This window comes from Fistularia commersonii, chromosome 16, assembly GCF_037954325.1.
Source record: "Fistularia commersonii isolate RoL2024-O1a breed Wild chromosome 16, RoL_Fcom_v1.0, whole genome shotgun sequence".
Taxonomy (NCBI): domain Eukaryota; kingdom Metazoa; phylum Chordata; class Actinopteri; order Syngnathiformes; family Fistulariidae; genus Fistularia; species Fistularia commersonii.
The window spans coordinates 4,940,461-4,964,578 of NC_141299.1; the positions used below are offsets into that span (position 1 = coordinate 4,940,461).

The 24,118-nt window shown below is 40.6% G+C and overlaps 1 protein-coding gene across 5 annotated transcripts in view; it reads right to left on the reverse strand.

The window, feature by feature from the left end:
- Positions 1 to 1,603: 1,603 nt before the first annotated feature.
- The window catches only part of lnx1 (ligand of numb-protein X 1), a 34,691-nt gene continuing 12,176 nt past the window's right edge, over positions 1,604 to 24,118 (reverse strand). For 3 of the 5 annotated variants that reach the window (XM_086161341.1, XM_086161342.1, XM_086161344.1), the window contains 9 exons: positions 13,480 to 13,733; positions 11,557 to 11,712; positions 9,366 to 9,574; positions 8,009 to 8,431; positions 6,401 to 6,535; positions 4,633 to 4,810; positions 3,457 to 3,703; positions 2,645 to 2,803; positions 1,604 to 2,544 (listed from right to left, as the gene is read on the reverse strand). In XM_086161341.1, coding sequence (XP_086017467.1) covers positions 2,409 to 2,544; positions 2,645 to 2,803; positions 3,457 to 3,703; positions 4,633 to 4,810; positions 6,401 to 6,535; positions 8,009 to 8,431; positions 9,366 to 9,574; positions 11,557 to 11,712; positions 13,480 to 13,733 — 1,897 coding nt within the window. In that variant the 3' untranslated portion in view covers positions 1,604 to 2,408. The remainder of the gene's footprint in view (positions 2,545 to 2,644; positions 2,804 to 3,456; positions 3,704 to 4,632; positions 4,811 to 6,400; positions 6,536 to 8,008; positions 8,432 to 9,365; positions 9,575 to 11,556; positions 11,713 to 13,479; positions 13,734 to 24,118) is intronic. The other 2 variants (XM_086161343.1, XM_086161345.1) reach the window with 1 other exon arrangement.

Sequence of the window (24,118 nt, forward strand, 5' to 3'; positions counted from 1 at the left end):
TAGCAATGAAGTGTGTGTGTTTTTTTTTTTTTAATTTTTACTGCAATTCCACCATCTGATACTTTTATGGAGACAAAAGGAATTGTCCTTTACAGTCAGGTTAATTTGTCTGAAAATTACAAACTAGTCAGTGAGCCCAGGGATTTTATGTTGAATTATTGAAGACAGAAATGAACTAAAGCTCTTTCCTCGGGATTCAGAAAGGTTTCCGTTATAGTGAGCAAATATTCTTTGATAAAGACATAATTTGTTGTACTAATAATAGTGTAAAGGTCTTCGGAGATATTCATTTGCTTCTTCTTTAAACACATTTGCGCGTACGCACATACACACGTGCATGGATTGACAAAATCGAGCCAATATGTTTTGCCTTCTTGGTGAAGTGTTTGTCCCCTATGCTGTGGTGGTTGTGAGACTGAAACAAATCTCATCTTTGGTATACAGAATAGTACTTAATTTAGTTTTTTTGGTCCTGAATATTTACATCTGAACCTTTTTAAATATACATTGAGGTTTTGCAGGTGGTCATCTGAACCAGCATTATATTATTTGATTTTGGTGACCGGTACTTACTCTGTGGTTATAGGTATTTACTTTGACAAGTAGATACTTTGAAATGCTCGTTCCCAATTTTCTCTTTTTGATTCATCTGTTGAATACACATTTGCATGTATGTTTTCAAAGGTCATTCAAAAGGAAAAGGTATGCAACATTGAAAATTGCTGTTGTGGTCTCAAAGAACAGCAGCCAAATAACATCAAACATGTAAGATGTGCTTATGCATAAGGACAGGCTCTGATTCAGTGGAAGATGGATAACAACAAAACCTTAGCCAGAAAAACAATAGTTTCATTCCTTTGAGCCTTGAGCTCCAAAAAAAGTAGTCTCAGGTTTCATCAGTTGTAGAAGGGAAAAAAATATTTGCATGTGTATGTCAGCTGATAACAAAGATTTATAATGTATTGTGAATGATTAAACATTTAGTGGTTGCAGAAATGTTGTTTGATGAAACAAATTAATTGAGATAGTGAAACAAGCAACTTTGTTGGAAAGGTGACCCCCAAAAATGAATCGTCCCTTTCAACTGCGTCTCTCACAATGGAGGTCTGTGCTGTAGACGCACCTCTTTCATCACCAAGAGTCCTGTTGGGCCCCTGCGCATCATGACTAATGATGAGGTATACTGAAGAGCAAAATTCGGATGCTTGTGTTTAAAAGGAAGGAAAAAGGAGAAGAGGCAAGGAGACAGACATAAGGGCTGGAGAAGCTCATAACGAATTCTGAGCCGTCAAATAAACACAAATTAATATTTCTGTCTTGGTTCATAAGTAGGAGAGATTCAAGCAAAAACATACAAAATTCAAAATTGGCCCAGAGGAACTGGAGGATGGCCAACACGATACTCCAAACTGATCAAGGGGGAACATTAAAAACTCCCTGTTTTGAGTGTCGCCTGATGTGTTTGTGTTCATTTTACCGGATTCAACAATAAGAGTCTTGTTTATATCTGGTATACATTTTGAATGCATCTATGTTTCCATGTGTGTCCAAAGTATAGTTGCTTCTTATATCTGCAGAGCTGAAGTGAAAATCTCTTAACACGTCATTTTCAAATGACTTTAATTACCATTTAATCAAATGTACCATCAGATATACTACACAGGCCGAAGCGGACAGACAGAACCACAGTAGATGGACTCCAGACCATCTACCGATACACAGAAACCAAGTCAATTTTTTTTTTTTTTTTTAAAAGTAAGAAAGTGAGTAAGGCCTCCACGATGTCACCTAATTAGATGTTTTTTTTTAACATGATGTGGACACAAACAACAAACAAAACAAAACCAACAAAAAAACAACAGCAAAATAAACCTCAACACAGACAACAACTTGGCAACATTTCCTCTGCTCAAAGGATGAAAATGACCACCACTGTTTTGTACAAACAGAATATAACCTATACTCAAAGGCCATACCACAAAAAGTATTATAAGTGCTTGGATCAGTACTTATTTAGACACCCAACATTTACAGTAAGGAAATGTGAGTTCAGCTTAATGCATACCCTAATATTTAACTACTGTAATTGGCAATGTGTTGTGTCTCCTCCTGATCACTTAATGCTGTGCCAAACAACGAGCATGTCTTTCGAACAGATAACACCCAACATCCAAGTCCGAAGCGGCTCAGGGCTTCCCCTCACCCCTCTCACCCCTGTGCAATGTTCTTGGAGAGAGTCAACTCTGATAATGAACCAGTCCTGTGTTTATCTCTCTCCTCGGTGTTAAAAGTTACAACTGTCCAACAGAACTTTTCTAGGCTTGTCTCATACAGCAAGCGCAGGGTTTTCATCCAGTCTTTAACTCTGCCTTCCACATTCCTTGGTCTGCACCCTCGAAGCAACGCCGCTACAGCAGGCTGCCCGGCCAAGAGACGATGGTCAGGGTGATTCTCCCTCGAAGCTCTTTTAGAAGACGCACCAAAGCTGTGTGGGTCATACCCCATGTGCCCTTCCCGTTCACCTCCAGCAAGATGTCCCCGCACCTATATCGAGACAGAGGGGGCTAATTAAAGGAATGCCCTGAAAAGTAGAGCCTTCATAAATGACTGTCTCAATTCGAAGCGATATGTGGGGGCTGAATACCTTATCCTGCCATCATTGTAGGCCGGTGTCCCCTCAACGATGGAGCGGATAAAAAAGGATTGATTGCAGTTGACCTCCTCCTGACCTCCTACAATACTGAAACCCAGGCTGCCTGAAGTGCTCCGCCGCAGGACGATGTCTTTGCAGCAGTAGAGATGTCTGCATGAGCCAAGAAGGAGATTAAAAACACTAATCTCTGAACTCCATCTTTGAATTATACACAGTACATCCACCATATGGTACTAAGTGTGTGTGCCAAAGCTGCATTTCATTGCTGAATTCCACCTTTGCGGGGCTGCTCGAAGGGAAGGTTGACTTTCTTTTTCCAGGAGGTGCAACGTAATGAGGATAGTGTGCAAACTACATGTTAAGCAAGTAACCCAAGACAGACTGAAAATTACATTTAAAATAATTTCATCAGACTCCATTTCCTTGGTGACACAGTCACTAGATTTTGACTCCTGATTTACTGTTCACTGCGCTGTATAAAAGCAGGAGGGCCAATTGATTGTCAGTGATTTGGATTTTCCATGACGACATCGTGTGGAAAGATAATTACTTCTCCTGCAGTCTGAAAGAAAGCTTTGAAAGAAGTTCCACAGGAATCATTGTTCTGAATATATAAGCTGAAGAGTGGGTTTTGAAAGTATGATGAGCATTTTTTCCCAGCTGGCTCTGTCAAAATTTCAGCCGGCACCAGCTGGTATAGGTCAAGGGTAGCGGGTATGTGGGGGGGGTTGTAAATCATGATGAATTCACAAAGGGAAGCGGAGAAACAATAAATATGGATAACTAGACCTTTTAAAGCTCACCTGGGTAGTTGCAGCCATGACACCCACAGTGGGGTGTAATCGTCATTGAGCAGTGGGCTCTTAGTGCTGTCTATAGGTGAGGGTGTGAGACAGGAAGGCAATGTACAATCTTGCAGACTCTCCTCTGGATGACGCATTTCTAAGACCTTGAGCACAACGGGAGACGAGGTGTTCTTCAAGTTGGCCACGGCTTCGCATCTCGTCACCCCCGTCAAGTCAACCCCGTTCACGTTTAGTAAGATGTCACCTGTGTGGGGGGGGAGAAAGCAGACGGGATATCTTATCCCGCACCCAGGATCGCTGCCCTGATTGTAACTTTCACTGAACCTCACTGGACGGGGACTCATCATTTCCCTGATTAATATTCAACAGCCTTCCCACTGGAACACAAAAGGATGGAAATCAAGCACTGCCTGTGCCTTAAAAAGGCTCGCGGGATGAAAGTGGGGAAAAGAAAAACACAGTCCAGTTTGCAAGCAAACAACTAAAAGGACAAATTTGTCATGTGACGATATGCTAATTCAAATGAATATTTATTGAACCTATTTATTACAGCATACAAACGTGTTTCAGAGGCATGCAAAGAGAGACAGTGCTGTTTTCCTGGTTCCGTATGAATACAGTGATGTGCACCTTGAGCGCCGTTCATTATCATGATTTTATGAAGGATAAGTTGAAATCAGAACCTAAAATCTCGTCCCTCCATTAAATTGCATTAAAGGTCACCAAGAGCTGCTGCTTTTACGTTGCCCTATTTGCATGCATTACGGTTTGCCTCATTACGAAGCTAAATGATTCCATAAAATGATATGATTTGTTATTCAGTCACTCTTGGAAAATGGATTTAGAGCAAGTATGGCCATATTTATTTGAGTTGTTGCTTTAAGTGTGTTATAGCCAATTTGTGGAGCAGTGAACCATGGTAACACCACTGAGTATCCTGCCACATGAATAACCTTCATAATGAAACAAGTGTTCATCAATCAACCTATCTGTTATGCACCGTGTATTCATCACCCAAATCCATGGGTCTGCCTTCTGTAATGAGCGCTACGCTGCTTTGTAGTCAGCGACAACAAAACTAACAGTCTGTCCATGCAATAAATATTGAGAGATGATCAAGTGCACCGGCGTACAATAAAAAACATCAAGGGGCGTATTCATAATTAGCCTTACCTTTGCGTATGGAGCCTTCCTGTCCGACCACTCCATCAGGATCCACGTTTGTGACGTAGATCGGGAGGTCCCAACCTCGGCTGGACATGCCCCCCGCCACGGTCATTCCCAGAGAGTCGTACGGTTCCTTCGTTAGAGTAACTGTCTTCTCATAGCAAGCGGGCTTCTGACATGAGTCCTTGAAAAGATGAAGTAAAGGGGTACAATTTGTCGATCATAGATGGACAAAAAAATTCCTGTGTTATTGACATCATGTAAGTCCAAGTGGACATTTGAAACATTTAGCAAGGTTGAAGAGCCACTGTTGCTTTCTGTTTGGTGTGTTTGTGTAAATTATCCGCATTCATAAAAACATTGTACCTCAAGACCAAAACAGGTTCTAAACTTCATAATATCAAAGGCACCTTGAAAAGACTGTCTAATATAATTAGATTTCGCTGGAAGCAAATTTGCATATTAATAAGGACCCTTTTCTCTTGTGCTACAGGCAAAACAATCTAAAGATATAGATATTGTTGCTAATTAATGAATGACCTCATTAGCATTATTGGTAATGTATTATTTATTGCATTATGGTTACTTGACTAGAGCATTAGGCCACTTAAATAGCTCTTCTACTGCAGTGGCTCTTCATGGACACTGTGATGTGCAATATAGTTTGTTGAATGAGACAGCGAGTGGAATAAAGTGAGTGCAATTTATTTATAGCGAGCGTTTGTGAGTCATATGGGAGCCAGCGAGTGAGAGTAGAGTAGGAATGTATAGCGCACGGACACATTGAGGTTGATTGGATGTAGCTTGTGGTGGTTCACCACAGTGCTGCATTCACACATTGCTGCTGCGTGCACCGAAGGAGATCACTTGCTGTCACATGACTGACCCGAGGGCATGGCATTGACACGGCAGTGTACCGACAGAAAACCGCAGTCATGGACTGTACATGACAGCGTCGCTTATTATATATGTAAATTTGAAAACTAGGGAATTGCAAAAAATCGAAAGAAACGCAGGGGCGTTTGTGTATTTGTTTGATAGGCTCGCTTTCATAGTAAAACAATACAACATATGTGAGAACTGTTGTCATCAGTTAATATGATGAAAGAAATAATGTTAACTAAATTGTATTTATTTATGTATTTTTTAAATGTTTTGGGGGATGTGACATATATAAATATATATCCCCACATATATGTCACGCCCCCCCAAAACATTTAAATAAATAAATACTATATTTATATATATATATTGGTTGAATGAGGCTGTTGTCACCCATAATTTCAACAAATGTTGATGGGTTAGCTTAGACAGAACGATTTCCAATGGGAATCTTATGTAGCAGGAGATGCTTACACCGGTCGGGGAAATGGGCTGATGTGGATTCTACAGCATTTTAAGAGATAATAATAGTGCAAGAGATCTTTCGGACTTCGGAGGGAACAGCATGCATGGGTAGACGAGACAGTGGAACAAAGTTTTCCTTAATTTTGTAAATTAAAACAACCGGTTGACGGTAAACCTCCATTTAATAAGCAATCACTGTCGTTGGCCACAACCACACCACACAAGCCTGCAATACAACTAACAGTTTCTGCCCGATTCCAGGTAAAAAAAACAAACAGAATTCCTTGTACCCAAAACCACACCCGCAAAATTCCCAGCAACCCCCAAAATCACACAGAAAACAAGCATCAACGCAAACCCCAATATTCATAACTCGCTACGATATTTACAATTGTCTCTTGACTGTGTGTCTGTATGCAGTCCTCACCAGCAGCGTTTGCTCTATGTCCACAGGGGAATATGGCGGGGGGCCGTCCATTCCCCATGGAGCCTCTTGCAGGATGTCGGGAGTGGCCAGGCAAATCTGACGGGACACTATAAAATGGACACCCTCCTCACTTGCCTAGAGAACAGAAAAGCAATGGATTTAATCATGAAAAATAGCAACTGTTGGTTATCGGGTAATTAAAACAATGTGTCCTCAGTATTGAAATAACAGGAGAGCACTACAGATAACACATTAGTTTCTGTTCTGTTACAGCAGGGATACAAATTGGCTGACTTAAGTGGATGCAGGGATCTTCAAGTATAGAGAAACACAACCAAAACCACATGTGTAGACATTTTCGCCTAGATACGGTCTGTCACGTCCCTAATCATCACTTTTAGTCTCAAGAGACAATTGTGAATCACAGTGGGGCTGCAGATTTCTTTGCTCAAAATGCCAGTTGCACCTTTGAGAAAGCCTCGATAAGAGCGAATTTGGAGGAACATCATTTGTTGGCTTCAGTTGCCATGAGCGGAACATCCACAGAAGTAAGAATGTCACTGAAAAAGTAGGACCTCTGGCCCTTAATTGGGATGAAATGAAGGTCGAATCATAAAGGTAGATAAGAGCCAAAAAGGTCAGTGTGGGTTTCTGAGAAAATTCTTTATAGCTAAAGTCCTCATCATGACCATCTGAAAAACACAGCCAGTGATGCAGAATCTATGCTTTTTGCCTCATTACCCAAATTTGGTGGACATAAGCCCGTAGTCCAAGTGAGTTCCTCACTTTTTAACAGTGGGTCATCCCAAGCTTGCTGCAGAGTTTGAAAGCCATCTGGCCGAGACTAAAGAAGAATATCTTTAAAAGATACCGCGATAGCGTGAACTGTCCAATTATCTGCTTATAATGTCATTTTATTTGTATGGAAATGAGGTTTCAGTTTGTTTTAACTTTAGCGAATGGTACCTTTAAGCTCACTGCCACCCAACACACTGCTGATCTGTCAGTCCTCTTCGCTCACACATTTATATGCAAGGGTGTTCCAGAGACAGGCAGGCTGCTAACTGGCTGCTTCCTTCTATGTTCTCTTTCAATCCTTTGAGAGTTTCCCTGGTCTCTGTAGCACAGAGCTGAGTCCTGAATTAGCTAGTCCAACCCATTATTAGCTTAATTGGACTAATTTAATTTCTTCCCTGCTGGTTCTTAATCTCTGTCAAAAAGTGCCTGCTCAGAGAGGGCAACATAGCTCCGCAGAGACCAGGAAGAGCCAGTCAGACCGCTCTGACTTAGAACCCGAAGACCTCATAGAGAAGGCTACGAACACACCACAGTTAACCGCAAACACATTACAATTGGCCTGAATCAACAAAGAACCAGAAGCAACCTCGTGGCCCTGATCTTCAGGGAACCAGCACTTAAAACACAGATGTCAGTAACAGCGTTGCACAGTTAGCCTGAATCACTACAATTATGTTTGGTGTCTTTCTGATCGATACGATACCAGAAACAGCTGTTTATTGTATGTAACAACATGTTAATATAGCACTTGCTCATGTCATAATAGCGGTTATTTTAATTTAAAAAAATGTGTATAGCTTGTTGACTGACCTGGATAAGCAGTGCAGCATGCTCAGGCGCTCCATAACGAAGATCGTGTCCATTGATGGCCAGAACACGGTCCCCGACACACAACTGTCCGTCACGTGCTGCCAAACCTCCCTCAAGCAGATGAAATATATAGACTCCGTGTTCCTCTGGTCGCCTCACCAGCTTAATCCCCAGCTGCTCATCTGGGGTGCTTTTATTCAGGACCACATGGATGCTATCATCCCTCAGGGAGTGATGGGGGGCGCCGTGAGATGGGTGACCCCCGGTAACTTCATGGCTATACCCATGTCCATGCGGGTGGCTATGTGAGCGGTAGCGATGCCGCTGTTCTCTGAGGACGGTGAGTCGGAGGAGGGGGCAAGGCTGTTTGAGGATCGCCATCGCATAGCAGTGGGGAACGTTGCTGATGTCTATGCCATTTACCTGAGAGGGGAAGTGGTATAGATACTGTGAATTGGAGTACTGCCTTGACATGAAGCACTAAATTCTTTGTTTCAGAGTATTCTATCGATATTTTTGTCAATATAAACCAAACTTAGCATAACTTTAAGTATGACTCGCATTTGGTAGAGGGATGGGGCAAAGGTCAGGGAGGAAGTCATCACTTTTTTGTGGAGACCAAAATCAAGAGGGTATTGATAACCAACATAATTTTGGTTTGGGTTAGGGTGGTGATCTCATGTTGATGCAAAACCCAATGTGAATTGTGAAGACTGAACTTTTTGGAGGCATTTTCTGTCAATTCTCTTCAGGTAATGAACTTCATCAAGTTGTTTGAAGGAGCTAGTGATACTAACACTGTCAGCACCATCTTGTAGCTGTGAACAAAATATTACAGCTTTCAGCAATGTCTAATAAGCTATTTTGTTTTGAATTACAGTAAAGGTAGTCTATTCGTCAGCTACTGTTATTCATTTTGGGCATAACATTTATAACATTTGATGTGGGTGGATCATTTGGATTGTTGGTTGGGACTGTTCGAATTCTCTTATACCAGGGGTGGCCAATTATTTTGGCTAGCAGGCCACATTTCTTAATTAATTTTTATGCGCGGGCCAACTAGTTATCATGTAAATTGAATAAAATGAAAATTATAATTAAAATTCTGAAATTTTAGGGCATTTTATTTCAACTTTCAAATCATTAATGATCATATAAATGTACCGACATTATTTTGTATGTAATCATCCGTACAAAATTAAACAAAAGGAAAAAAAAATAGGATTTTTTTTTAATTCAACTTGATTGAAAATACTCATTAAAATATTCCAAGAAAATAGTTTGATGGGTCGGGAAAAAAAGCGAAACAGGCCTGACGTGGCCCGCGGACCCTATAATGGCCAGGTCTGTTTTATACCTTCAGAATCATATCCCCTGGCAACAGACGTCCGTCTCGAGCAATGACACCTTCCCTGTAGATATCCTGAATGAGAATGCGAACCAAAGGTGTCTCGTTGCCTCCCACGATGCTAATGGCCAAAGGTTCTGACGGATCCACTCGCGTGATCTTGATACTGGTTACTTCACCGTCAGGAATCAGGTGATGGAGCTGGGGAAGAGACAGCACTGAGGAAGAAGGTGTGGAGAAAACTGGTTGAGGGTTTGTTCTGACTTCAGCTGTACAAGAAGAAACTATTTTTAGACAGACAAATTGAATAACACAGGAGGTGAAAGAAGAGAATAAAGGGGTAAGAAAATCAGTGTAGTTGCGGGAAAAGAGAAGCACACTAAGGGAGAAAAAAACCCACAAACCATAGTGCCGTGGAGCCAGCTGTCTCTACTCCCCCAGGTTACTCAAACAAATTTGTACAAGCCATGCGGGAAAATTTACTTGGCTTCTTTTCCTGCTTAATATTTGTATCATTACTCACATACATCTGTGCTAATCACCCTTGGGAAAGTCCTCAATTTAAAATTTCAAAAAAGTTATTACATGGTTTGGGGTCCAAGTATAGTTGCAAGATACATAAACATGTTCCAACTGCCAAACTGTGAAAAGATGAATCATCTTTTTTACACAAATTTGTGTTTTTTTTTCGGGGGGGACTAACCCAAGATACATAGTACCGGTACATCTATATCTAGAAAAATGAATTCAAGATTTGAGGAGATCTTGTAATGACTTGTTTCTCATGTAGAAGACTTTTGTGTGACTAAATACCTCATTTTGGATGCATTGACAGCTGCAATATTTATTTTCCTTGCCTAATACCATTCCATTCCACAAGCTGTGAACTCAACTTAACAGAACAACAAAACACATTTTGGACCAGAGCATATGGAAATGGGCCTGGGATCTATTGGGAGGATTTGGCCGGGAGCCTTGGTCAATAAATGGCGGACCAGATAAACTCCTTATTTCATTCTTTGTTTGTGTGCCTTGGTATGTGTTTGTGGCCCGTCTCCCTCTGTGTCTCCATCTCTCTATCGTCAGTTGTCTGTTCTTCTAACACTGCATGTTCTCCATTCCAAAGTCAATATTTTGTCTGTATTACAAGGGATCGCTTCAAGGATGGAGTATACTTTAACATGGGGATCCATTATGTAACTCTTCCTTCACACTACCAAACACACTCATTAAACCCAGTCTTCCTTCACCCGGACATATCTACCTTCTTCGTCCCGGGGGCATGATAATACCTTTCTGTGTTTTAGTATCTCTATTGTTACATGTTAGATATTGACTCTTCATTCCTATCCAGCATGGATCTATGTAATATATTCTCCATCTCCGCCTCTCCAGCAGCAGGCGATGAATATTTAATCCATTCTCTGCCTCTTCAGTGATGGCCTCGGAGAATAATCTAGTCCCCGATCATTCGTCATCCTTGACTGTTACGTAATACCGCATTCCTTTTCCCATCACACTGCAGACATATTTCAGCATTGTGCTCTCTTATAGTGTACTAAAATTCCCCCTATCAATGGGGTCAAGCTATGCAATTATGGTCATTAAAACTAAAGCTTGTTTTTGTTTCAGCATAACTTTTTTATGGATCCACCATGTAAACAACACTCATTCCCAGGGAGCCACTTCATTAAATCTGCACTGACCTGTGAACCGATTGCGTTGAAGAGTGAAGGCGATGAGGTCGTGAAACATGATTAGAGGGAAATGGGATGATAAACTAGTCAACAGAAAAGAAGGATGGAGCTGGAGAGTGAACATCTTAATACGTTTCTTAAGTGACCTCTCGTATCCCATTGCTGCCCAAAGTGCCTCAGGCTATTGTTCTCCCTTCTGATCCTTCTCTACTGATGCACCGGAGAACTTATGCAATCTTCCGCTAAATTATTAAAGAAACATATGCTTCTGTTACACTGTGGGCTCCCAGCTGTGTCACCTCCCTGTACAGCTTGATGAATCTCATAGATACTGACACAGGCATAGACACACAGAACACTCTTTGTAGCCCTCTTCAGGGAATCACAGAGTGCAGACACAGCGGTGACACTGTGTGCCTTTAAAACAAGACATAAATGCACAACAAGCATAAATACAGATATTGGCGACAGAAAAGAAGTGATTTAAAGGCAGAGATCCGTACCTCCTTGTGGCACACTGGAATTTCTGGAATTGTCTCTTTCCTCAGATGTCTCATTGCTCACTGCCGTGCCACTCTTTGTCCTCCGCAAGACACTGAATGCCCGGTTCAGTCTCCTGAAGGAGCGGCTCCTCACTGACGACCGGTCAAAGTTTCTAACTGTGAGATGGAAGGGGAAGAGAGACACTTTGTAGACTTCGCCATAAACATGCCCAGACATGTCTGGATCTGCTGCCCAATAGCAGAACCCCTGATAATATAATAACAAGGTTTATACATTAGTATCTGATAACCCACCCGCTTTGGAACAATGTCTCCACATAAATATATCCATTTTGTCTGTAAATATTATTTGTATGAGGGAAACTGTGATCCAGTGCTCAGATACAAATTCTCCACTTACCCTAACTTTTAACTTTTTCACACATCAATCCTAAAATTCCATATGGCCACCTGTTATTGACACAGTCTGCTGCTACTACAACTGGTGACAATAAGAATTAGAATAAGAATAAGAATAAGTAATACTGATTAGGTTTCACTACCTCCTGTGCCCCATAGGAGCTGGAGCAATCGTTGAGTGTTAGAGAGGTTAAAAAGGATTTATTGTCACACTGGAATATACGGCCATATTTATTGTTTAATAAACAGTGAGCAAATACAAATATTGAATGGTGCAGCCTCAGAATGAATTAGGATTCTGTGAAGAACAAAAGCCCAACTAAAGTCCAACTCAGATTATGAGTGCATCATATCTTTGTCCTCTGTGTAAAGACAGCTTTCAAAATGGGGGAGCAAATAATATATTGTTGCTTTTACTTTGTGGATACAAATAACATATTGTTGTCAGTGACAGTGACTCAATGATGAGTATATTCTCTCGCCTTAAAGCAGTGAGGCTGTAACAGTGTTTGAACGATGTAACCTCAATTTCATCCTTCTCTTTGGAACTTTTATTTGTTGAGTTACTTTTGATAAGCTCAAATAATGCATATTTCAGTAGCCAGAGCAGCTGTGTGCAACCGGTTGGCTTAAAATTTATATATCCAATCTGTGTTGAGTTACATTGTTGCATAACAGCAGCGGTGACATAACATACCATGGACTTTGTGGCTAATCTCAATAGAGATGGGGTTCAAACCTTTCCTGAGAGACTACTGTCTGCTGCTCAGCTTTTCTTGGAAAAGACAGCTAGACTACGAGGGGCCGCATCCCCAGCTTGGGTGCACCCGGTAAAGGGCACCAAACCTCGACAGCACCCCTCCCACCCTCTTCGGGCCCAGTGATGCAAGGGTTCCTGACAGCAACATTATTCTTTAAAGCACTGTTCGCTTCTGGAGCTGACAGCTTGTTCAGCATTAGTGGAAGCCATGGTGGTTGTAGTGGTGGGCACTTAGCTGCAGGGCTTAAAGTGCTGATCCAGCATAATTTGTTGCCCCCACTAACTGTATGTTCATTTTAATTCTGAAGGGAGAATTGGACACTTCTGACTGTTTCCTGAATTTAGAAGAAGGGAAACCGAGGAGGAGCGGCAAACAAGCCGTCTGGCATTAAAACAGCCAGGTTTCAGTTTGATTCAAGTTACCTCCATTCCATTTCCCTTGACCGCGAAATGTGCCTTCTCTTTCTGGTGCTTACTTTCTTTATCTTTGATTATTTTTCCATTGAGGCAGTACTTATGAATTGAAGGCTTATAGAAACCTTGAGGGAACCAACCTCTGTATTTAAAGCTAGAACAAGTGCATCTGCAGGTATAAAAGTATGTTTGAACAATTGTCACAAGTATCTGGTTTTGACTGAAGGAACAGACACTTTGGCAATCAACTTTTATTCTATTCTAATCTATTTTAGCCCGGGAAATAGTCCATTGTTCTCTCTCCGGGCGGAGTAACAACTATTTAACATAGTTGTGAGTTGCCCACTCACACTCACTCTTCTTGGTGCTGCTGCGTGTTGTCAAACTGGTCGTACTGCCTGACTGGCTATTATCCTCCATGCTGGGGTCAAAAGCAGGATTAACCAAACCAGGCTCGTCAGACAGAAGGGCCACAGCTGCCGAGGCGGGGCCATCGCTGGGCAGTGTGGCGATGGTGAGTTCTGATGTGCTGTCGGTACATTCGCCCTCTTGGGAGCGTCGCTTCCTGTCTGCTGATAGCCCATAGTGAGATGCCCCTTTACACCTGCATATATGAAAAATAAAATATTCAGTGGACATTCTCACACATAATTAGCAGGTCTTTATGAATACAATAATGTGTGACATGGATGATTGGTTGGGATTGATTGATGATCTGATATGTATGCCCGAGGGGTTTTGATGTTGTTTGACGATCTGTAAAAAGTTTTTAATTGAATGCAAATTTGAGACAAACTATTTAATCCATTGGGATATTGTGTCTGTACTTAAATTCTCAAAATGCAGTGTATTTGATTTTGTGGACAATCACCGTAACATTAGCCTCACTGAATGTCAGCACTATGTGGGCAAGTCTGCGATTTTTCTTTTTATAGAAATAAACTATAAGCAATTTCACATGTTTAGTGGTCGATGAGAGTTTTTCCCCTCCGGGAGATTGAAATGCCTTGCAAACAGTGAAGCCATATCATGGTTGAGATTCCCGCATCCAATGCTATACCTATGCTGCATAAACAGATAAATAGCTAAACTACTTCTAATGCTGAAAAAATAATAGACCCCTAAAAGAATCCAGTGGATAGCAATAATTTATTTCTTTGAGAGCTAAACTCAGAAGTGAGACAGAATCTGACAGATCTTATTTACGACCATCAAGAATTGATAAATCACATTGCTTATCAGAGTCGAGTGAAAGTCAACAAATGAGTGGTGACAACCACTGAAAAGGTCAGAATTAAAAAAAAATAGCGTACACAGATTTTAGTAGCTGCTTTTACCAGGGGAGCTCTGTATGCTAATCAAAATGATCTGGGTTGGGACAATTTTACCCCAAAAACTCAGCTGAAATGATATTTTTTCTCATTCAAAATACACTCACAGTTTACCTGGAGTATCTTAGTGATAACGGAAAAAAAACAACAAAACTTTTATCTGTTTCTTGCAAACCTTTGTGATGATATCTGTAATCCCAGTAGCACTGGATTTCTGTTTGGCTGTGAGCATCCATTAGCATCCCAGACAGATAATTGAACATGGTAACAGCCATTACAGAAGGGAAAGGGCATTTACCAGATATGACATTTGAATACAAAATAGGGATTTTCCAAATGTTGTTTACCCTACAAAGCAAATCAATTTCCTAAATGCAAGTTGTTCTCTCCCTGTCAAAGCTCCCCCATGACAACACATTCACAGGGTTTCCTCATTCATGGGCACCCTCACACAGCATAGACAGAACTGAAAATATTGGATTAGAAGTGATTGTATATAAATTTAACATATATCTCCGGAGTAGACCGTTAAATAGTATGACATTTTTTTTCTTTAATCCGTAAGCGGTAAAGTCATTCAGCCGAAGCTTCATCAGTTACGTGAGGGAATAACAGTGACATGTCTTTCCAGTTGTCTCTCAGGAGCTATCTGCATAAAACATTAACTGGGTTTTAATGAACTGGATCAAACCTGTTCAGCTTCATCAGTAGCTCAGAACAACAGATACGGCATCCTCCTTGGCTGAGGTTTGGATTGACTGTGCACGTCAACTAAGGGGTTAAGTGAAGGGTAAAGTGCAGGTCCTCACAATGGAGCCACAAAAAGAAACACAATCATAAGATGCTATTTGATCTCAAAGAGCCCATTGCTCTCCTTTAGCCACATATCACTAAGAGCACTTTTTGTCTCAGTAACAGAGCTATCTCAGTGGGTTGGGCATCTGTCCGTACCTCCCAAGGGAATCCTTTCATTTGAATTGGCTTCTATATCTCACTCACAGTACAGTGACAGATCATTTTTAGAGGGAACATTACACAAAGCTGAAGTATCTACATATCCAAATGAGCCTGTGTGTTGTGACATAACACTGCAATATGTGTGTGTGTGTGTGTGTGTGTGTGTGTGTGTGTGTGTGTGTGTGTGTGTGTGTGTGTGTGTGCGCATCTCTGTGTTGGGGGCTGCACCACAGTGAGTTATTCTTGTTCATTCAGTGAGTAAATTGAATGCTATCAAGCATGTCCATGCAGCAACATAGCACTTAACTGAGTGAAGCGGTTGAATTGAGCAATATTTCAATCAACCACAGAATAGAGGGCAACACAACAGTATTGGGGGAGAGAAAACCTCCTTGTGTCACTCATTATCAATGATATGAATTAAAACTGCACATACATGTGAAGAAAAACAATAATAACCAGCAACAATAAGATATAATCCCATTGCTGCCTTTCATATATCATCAATAAAGCAGTTTAATGCAAATGAAACACATATGAAGACAGAAGATGTAAACATCTTCTTGTGAAAAGAAGAAAAAAAGGGTTATTTATATATATTGATACCTAGGCATAAAATTATGTTCTGTATTATGAATCATATCCAGCACTGGTTTTCAGATTGGATCAGGGTGATAAATTACAATGAAACAAGGGATAGAATAAACTTTCACTGCATTCAGAGATGGGTGGAAATGATTTTTAGTCATTTTGAAAAGGTAAGCAACAGCTAAAACAAACAACTTGCCTGGGAGCTTTTTGTATGAATGCTTACGCATAATGAACCAATATGGAATTACCTACAGTCAGCATGAACAACAATCTTGATGGGAGTGAGATGTTTAGAAGAACCCAAAGAAAGTTTAATTAACACAATAAGATTTGCTAGTTAAATATGCATTTCTAAGTATTTTGTTTGATTGAGCTTTACAAATAGCTTGTCAGTTTGTTCAAGATGTTGTATTCAGCTGCTGTTGCATCTGGTCTATGTGCATGTGTGTATGCCTGTCTGTGTCTGCAGAAAATGACACAGTGAATTCAGTTTAAACCATATAACATACTATCATCATTTTCTAATTGTTCATAATGGAAAAAAAACTCATATGAATAGATGAGTATTTCCCTCATATGAGTGAAATACACAACATTTTGTTTGTTCTCGGATTTGCGAGTTCCCAATGACAAATTCCAAACTGACAAAGAAACTAACAGTAACACTTTGTCCCCCTTCTCCTGTACAGACCCTGCATTTACCGAGGCCGTAAGCACACACAGGATCAAAATTGGCAAAAGATGGGTCTCCAAGTGATAAAAAATTGAGTTCAATGCTGATTTATAACACTTTGGATATTTATGCTTGCTATGGCTAACCCAAAGGGAGCAAATATAATTGTTTTGCTTGGTCTGCAGTGTTCTAGCGATGCAGCTTAGCTGTGACTGTGACTGTTTCAGCTTGTTTGTTGGCTTGTTCTCAGCCCCAACGGTGTTGCTAACTATGCTTAGCAAGCTGCAACATAAACTAGTTTACCACTTTAAAAGATCTAAAAGTCGGAAGAGCAAATTTGAAACACCTTAACGGTTGACAGCTGTCTAATTCTTGCACATTTTAATGTGCTGGTCTCTAGTTGTGAAACAGGCTGTGCCTGATTTTGTTTTCGTTAGTCAACAGAGGATGTTTGGTTCCCAGACAAAACACACATAATTACATCCTTGCATTATTTTTTTGGCTTGTACGCTTTGAATTATTTCACAGCATCTCCAGTTGTTGTCATATTATCACTGCGATAAAGTTACATATTTGTTCTATCATCCAGTTTATACAAATAAACTCCAGCATATAGAGCGAGATAATATTGGAATCAACAAACTAAAAAACATCATGGATTCCAGCTGTGACTGTCCTTATTTTTACAAAGGTTGGAGCGGCTGTGGCTGTTCCTGAATAATGACATTCTCATTAACTTTCTCCCAGCTGGTGTTAATATTATTATCTCTTATCTATACATCTATTCTCTCCTAAGCAAACTTATGTAGCGGCGTAGATTATTGCATCGTAATTCAAACATTTGTTTCCTTTCTACTTCTTTATCCGAACGACGAGAGCTTAGATCAGATGAAGTTGAGTGAACGCTTTTTTTGTTTGTTTACAATCGGCGTGTAATTATTTATTCCTTTATCTATTTATTTTTGTTCGTTTTCATAGTGACACAAATGTTTTGCGTTAATGATTTCTTGTTAGTGACCACCAGGGCTCAAGCTGACTAGGTAGAACTGAAAAACCTTGCATTCCTTTTTCATTCCCCTGGCTAGTGGAAAATAGGAAACCGCAGCCAGTCAGTGGAGATGGGCAAATACTGTTTAATTCATGTCCATTGCGTTATATAAATTTTACAGACCACCCAAAACTTTGCACAGTCTCTTTCCAAGTACCACTGAATGCACAGTAATATTTGAGTGAAAGTAGCTGTTTAGCTGTAAAAGATCTGAGGGAGCGCATTCCTAAAGCATGTACCGTGATAGACGAGCTTGGATAAAAAGCAAAGAAGTGTATTTGGAGCTGTCACCGGGAAAACCTCCAATAAGGAGCGCTCACAGAAACACCACAACTGAGTATCACTGAGACTGCCCATTGTTTAGTGTGCTCAGACATTATTAATAGCTTCGTCTCACGTTAATTGAATTCTTTTTCCTCACAGGGATAAGAGTTGCCTTTAAACTGCAGCCACATCTCTGCTGCTTTGAGTTTTTGATATATGAATTTTTTATGTTAAGGCCTCAGTCTTCGTCTCCAGAGGTTAAAGGCGGGGAACCATGACAGAAACCCCCTGTTAGATACATCAGGGTGGTCTCGGAGCATCGGAGCCAAGTTAAGCGAGTGAGTTTATTTTGCACGCCGGCGAGGTGCACTGCACAGGTCTATATATCCTTTCATGTACCCTCACCTTATTTCCCCCTAAATGCAGATTTTTTTTCCATCCTACAACCGAACATTTAGCATTCCGTCAAAGCGGTAGTTTATGCGTAGGATATGATGTTTTTCAAGGGTGATCAGCGAGCGTATCAGATGCTCATTAGCGCTGCAACATCCTTGTATCGGCTCGCGGAGTCTCGGTTATCACTTCATCTCTAAAGCCTTGGATCTGGGCTGAGATAAGAAGCGGAGGAACCACAGCATCCTTGGCACATCTCCCCTCTCACTCCCTTGTTGTACTGTAGCTCATGCCTCTGCTCTTCACCTCATTTGTCACCAGCGCAATACCAGTTACCCATAATGCTCTCTTTGACATGGTGGTCGTGCAGAAGTGCCCTGGCTGTGACACAAACAACCCTGTTCTTGTGATGTGAAATAAACACCAGCTCACAACTCATCAAAGCTTGTGAGATTCTCCAATCCTCTTTAGGGATGAGTGGATTATCCTTCCTAACCCAAATACTCTCTCCGCTCCCTGACTGCCGGGGACAATCATGTTGGGCCACACGCCGCACACATTGCAAATTACCCCAGCTGAGGTGATGATTCCAGGTCAAGTAGTCAGATACAAAACTAGACTGTGTCTCCTAACGAAATTTCACATGCAGACATGATTGGCCAATGTGCTTTCCTCCCGACTAACTAACGCTTGCCTGGGGGATCCTAGAATCCAACGGCTGCTTTCTGTTGTGAACCATCATTGTTTTACGGCATGTAAAAAAAAAAAAAAAAAAAAAGGGAGAAAAAAGTAAATCCAACAAAAATCCCTAGATTTTGTTCAGAGCTGACACGGAAGAGAGCAGAGTGGCAACAGAAGGGGATACGATTCTATTTAAATGTTTGATGCTAATTATAGATCAATGCTCAGTTAGCCCCGGTAACGATTGTATTTATTAGTTTGAATGCCCGCAGAAAACAATGAGGGCTGTGCAGTTTTGAAGTTGCCTTGTTGGTTCAATTACACAACACTTTTTTTCCAAACACTGGGCTGCAGATGTGTATCGTGCAAATCATTCGGAAACTAAATGAAAGCACACTTGCAAATCCATGTCTGTGTATTACATCCAGAATAACAGACTTTGCGTTGTTGACGTCCTCATTCTGTTCTAATTGAAGCTCTATCAATCTGAATGCAGCACTTTGCAGATGTCCCTGACAAGTTCTTACAAGGCAGGCATCCTTCTTGCTCACTTAAAATTATACCTGTGCCACCAAACATGTCATAATTTGTGTGGGAAGCCTGTATGATGTTGTGTGAAATATGCAGGGGGTCTCTATTGTGCAACTTATGCAACATATTTTCTCAACCTACAGTTGAGAGGTTGTTTGTGTGTTGGGCTTGTTTTTGGAGCACTGATGAATAGAGTGCAGATATCCAGATGATGTAATATTTGACACCTGCTTAATCCCTCTGATATCAGTTTAGTGCAAGGAGAGGCCTTTGTCTCTGCTAGATGCCAAAATGTATCATAGACAAAATCTAGTCCAGTTTATTCCAAGAATACTTAACAAAAAAAAAATGGCCTCAGCCTGACGTCTGCCCTTATAAGCTTGTGTCACACAAACACACACACACACACACACACACACACTAACACACTAACACACACACACACACACTTTGCAATGTTGGCAAACAAGAGTGATGGTGCAGTAGGGGAGCAGTAGTGGTCATTAATTAAATTTATGCTGACAAAAGTATCAGTTAGATGAGTGTCAATGACTATTTTATCACACACCTGGGCCACATGCCAAATATGCCAAGTTAAGGTTGATCACGTGGGAATGGGAGAATGATAGATAATATACATTGAGAAGGCAGAGTGACAGAATAATCCAGTCAATGATGAACTTGAGGGTTGTTAAACAGAGGATGTACGGGTGTGTTGATGAGATCCACCTGATGTGGCGGATAATCCCATCCGCCGAACAAAAAAGGGGTGAGATCACATCTCAAGGTTGGGGGCGCTGCTGCTGTGGGAAGACATTTTGGCTAAGCTTGTTTCCAAACACAGATCTGCCAACTTGAGGAGGGGAGAAAGGTTATGTCGAAGTTATGTTTCACTTCTTATGACCTTTTTAAGAGCTTTCAGGTGTATAAAAATCAAAAGTGACAGTACGCAGCTGTCAACACAGTCCATAAATCCTGTGATGTTCATGAACTTTCCATTATGCTCCAGTAGCTCAGCAGGTTTCTCATACAATACATCACTGGCAGCAACTACATCAAACACTAAATATAACTTAGACAGTATTTCCTCATAACTGGAACCTGAGTGATATCTAAGCTGGAGTAAAGAACAATCTGGTTATTCTTAGTGTTAAACGTGTTGTGGACATTTTCCAATGTACATGTTAGGGCTTGTCAATATATATATATGTATTAATATGTATTAATATCAAAATTCATTCAAGCATAGTGTTTCAACATTCCTTTTCTTTGACATACTTAGTCTTCTAAAAGGCTCTTTTCCACTCAGAATTACTGTTACAATGAAACTGAAAGTTAAGTTCCTCATAACTTTTTTGGAATATTAGAATTTTTCCAATGGTAAAATACTTCTCAACACCCCAGCATGAAGTATTTGGCCAAATAGTTTCTATGTGCATTTAAAAAAAAAAATCATAGATATTTCCTTTTCTTTCCAAAAAAAAAAATGCTTCAAATGTTGTGGTAAATGTATTATTCATTTTTCCTAAACCTCATAGTCCTAATTCAGTTTAGAAGTTTTAACAGCAATTTTGAACAAATGGGCAGCATATCACTTCCTTATACATGCTCTTTTTTTTGTTGTGTTTTTCTACAGATCAAATAGGGAGGATGGTTACCAGGAGAAATAGGGAAGCAATGTGAATATTTGTCTTTTGGCAAATTAAGCACTGTCGCTTATAAATTGATTTCATTTTTTGTTGTTAAAATCAACTCCTTATTCAACGCTATATTTAACAACTCCCCTTTTTTTGTTTTTTCCTTAAAAACCTGAAAACTTAGATGACCAATTTGAGAAGGAGACGATATGCTTTATGCAATGCATATGTTATACCCAAACTTGATTTTCTGGCATAAGGGCCATATTAAGATTATTGACTTGCACGTAAACATGTTATAAAGCATCAGACGTCCCGGCTAGTGCCGTTAGAGTTGAGTCAGCTGTAAGAGAAAGCCCAAACTCTGAGTCATGGTTTTTCCAACCAATCAATATATACAATTATCAGTTGAGCTCTGACCTCATGATCACACTGGAAGGGCAATTAGGCAGGCTTTTTTTTTTTGTATAGGAGTCTGGTTTCAATCTTGAAATACAGAGCAGAGGAAATAAACTGATTTATTCTCAGCAGTCTGGTATGGCTGGTTTGCTGCTTACAAAGGCACAAATGTATGTTCGCTCTGACAGTTTTCCAAGGTCTGCATTGAAACACATAAATGTAGTGCAGGCATCTCCTGTAATCCCTCCATGCTATAGAATGTGATTGTAGAGAATCCCCATCGCTGTCCCATATAGCTCCCGGCTCAGTTTAGCCCGGATATGGCATTAGCCTCTGTGCCACACTAGCCTTTGGCAGTGTCCTGGTTTCCCTGCCTCCACGTGCCACAGTACAACCGCCTGAAATCAAGCCAACGCTGGTCAGTCCAACCAGAAGGCCTGGCACTCGGTGAGACACTGTTCACGTGAGAGATTAACTGCTCTCCTCTCTGCATTCAGTTACACTCGACTGGCTTCTTGTTTCGACAGCTACACTTATGGAACCCCTCGTACAGATTAGTCTGCCACAGACAAGAAGTTGTTGAAATTATTTCATGTTAAACATGACAAGCCTCAAAGACCCTAAACACCAGCTGGTGAACGTTCAACAGATCTTTTTTTATACAAAATGCCTTTAGTCAGTCACACTCATGCAGTAGTGTAAACAATGTAAATGATTCAGCATCAATACTACAAAAGTAATGCAACATGCACACAAATGCAGTATAGTCAATTTCTCTCACAATAAAATAAAGCCTGCCAAGCTCAATCCAAACGTAAAACCGTCAGGCATGCTGACACTAATGCCTCTACACCTTGCTGCATTTCTGCCTTGACAGGGACACATCTGAGGGAAAAACTAAAATAAACACTCTGACCTGCTACTCACTTTTTGTCATGAATAAATGAATACATAAATAATTCATCTTTCTTTTTCGGACTATTTATTCACACATGACTTGCACACACCCATACATCGAATAGGTGCGTTTATTATTTCATGTGTAGTGGAAACTGTAGATAGAATTCACATTGTGCTATTATTGATGTTATTGTGGTTTGCTTACTCATACAGCTTACTTGTACTGTAATCACTTCGGAGGGACATTTGGTTCTGGGCAGGGTGGGTTGGCGATGGAAAGATATGAGGGATGGTCCTTTTAAGGAAGTTAATAGCGTGCAGGTGAGAATATGGGCAGCACAAGAGGATTTTGATGTGGTTTTTGGAATGAATGACTAAATGGCACCCCACAGCATTGTCAACAGGAGAAAATGTGTGTGTGTCACTGAATGCAATTTTTACAAATGCATGTTTGTTATTTGAAATGTGAAATATAGCAGATATTTATGGATGAGTATGTTTGTGATTGAATGCCGCATGTCCTTGACACATCTTTGCTCTGTGCCTTTTTCATGTTTAACTGTAGTGTACAAATTACTTCACCGATTGCTTGTTGAATTTGTACACCCATGCATGTGACTGCTCCCCTGAGAGATTCACTGAATGTGCTCCTATAGTAAATCCCACACCAAGAAAATAATTAAGGTGATATAATGTTATCGCTTTCAAGAGAGCAATGCAACTTGTGCAAGAGGATACAAAGTAGCCTGTTGGCATTATTATTATCTCTCCTCCATTCTACTCTGTATTCGCTCTATGTCTGGCCTGCTAGATATGAGACAGGGAAAACCAGCTCGTCATTGAACCAGGATTGATATTAGATCCAAACAAGAGTCTAATTAATGAAACCTGGAGAAGATTTGGAGCGGTCATGATGCAGAACAGTGTGCCGCGTCTGAACTGGACTTGGACCTGGCCTAACCAAATAACTGGTATTGTTCATGTTCAGCGGATGCGCCTGGCAGCCTGGTGGCTAATCCTGTTAGGATGCTTCCAGGCTGAAGATGTCCGGAGCACAGCTCTCCGTGATCAAACACCTCCTAAATGAGGGATGAAAGGACAGAAGCAAAGGTAATCATAGTGTTTAAGACATTCTGCCCAGAACCAGAAATCAGCTCAGATTAATCATTAACGCTTTACAACACACTAACTATCAGAAGAGGTCATGTGAGCCTGGGGAGGGAATATTTAACATTGTGTGTGTATGTGTATTTGTGTGTGTGTGTGTGTGTGTGTGTTTGTATTGTAGGACGTCAAGTGGTAAAGCAACGTAATCTTGCTGCGTTCCTGTGTATGTCAGTGTGGCTTTGTATTGATTTGTGCTGACAGATCAAAATGGCAGAAACCACATTAAGAACTTCATTTCCCAGAAACATTTATTCAATATATGTCCCAACTATAGCATTTGTACAAGTTTGTATAGATGGTACTGTGTAATCTTGATGGTTTGCAGTCACTTTCATTTTCCCTACACAATATATAAATTCATTTCATTTAATAAAGTAAAATTTGAAGGTATCAGGGAAGAAACTGCAAAAAGGACCG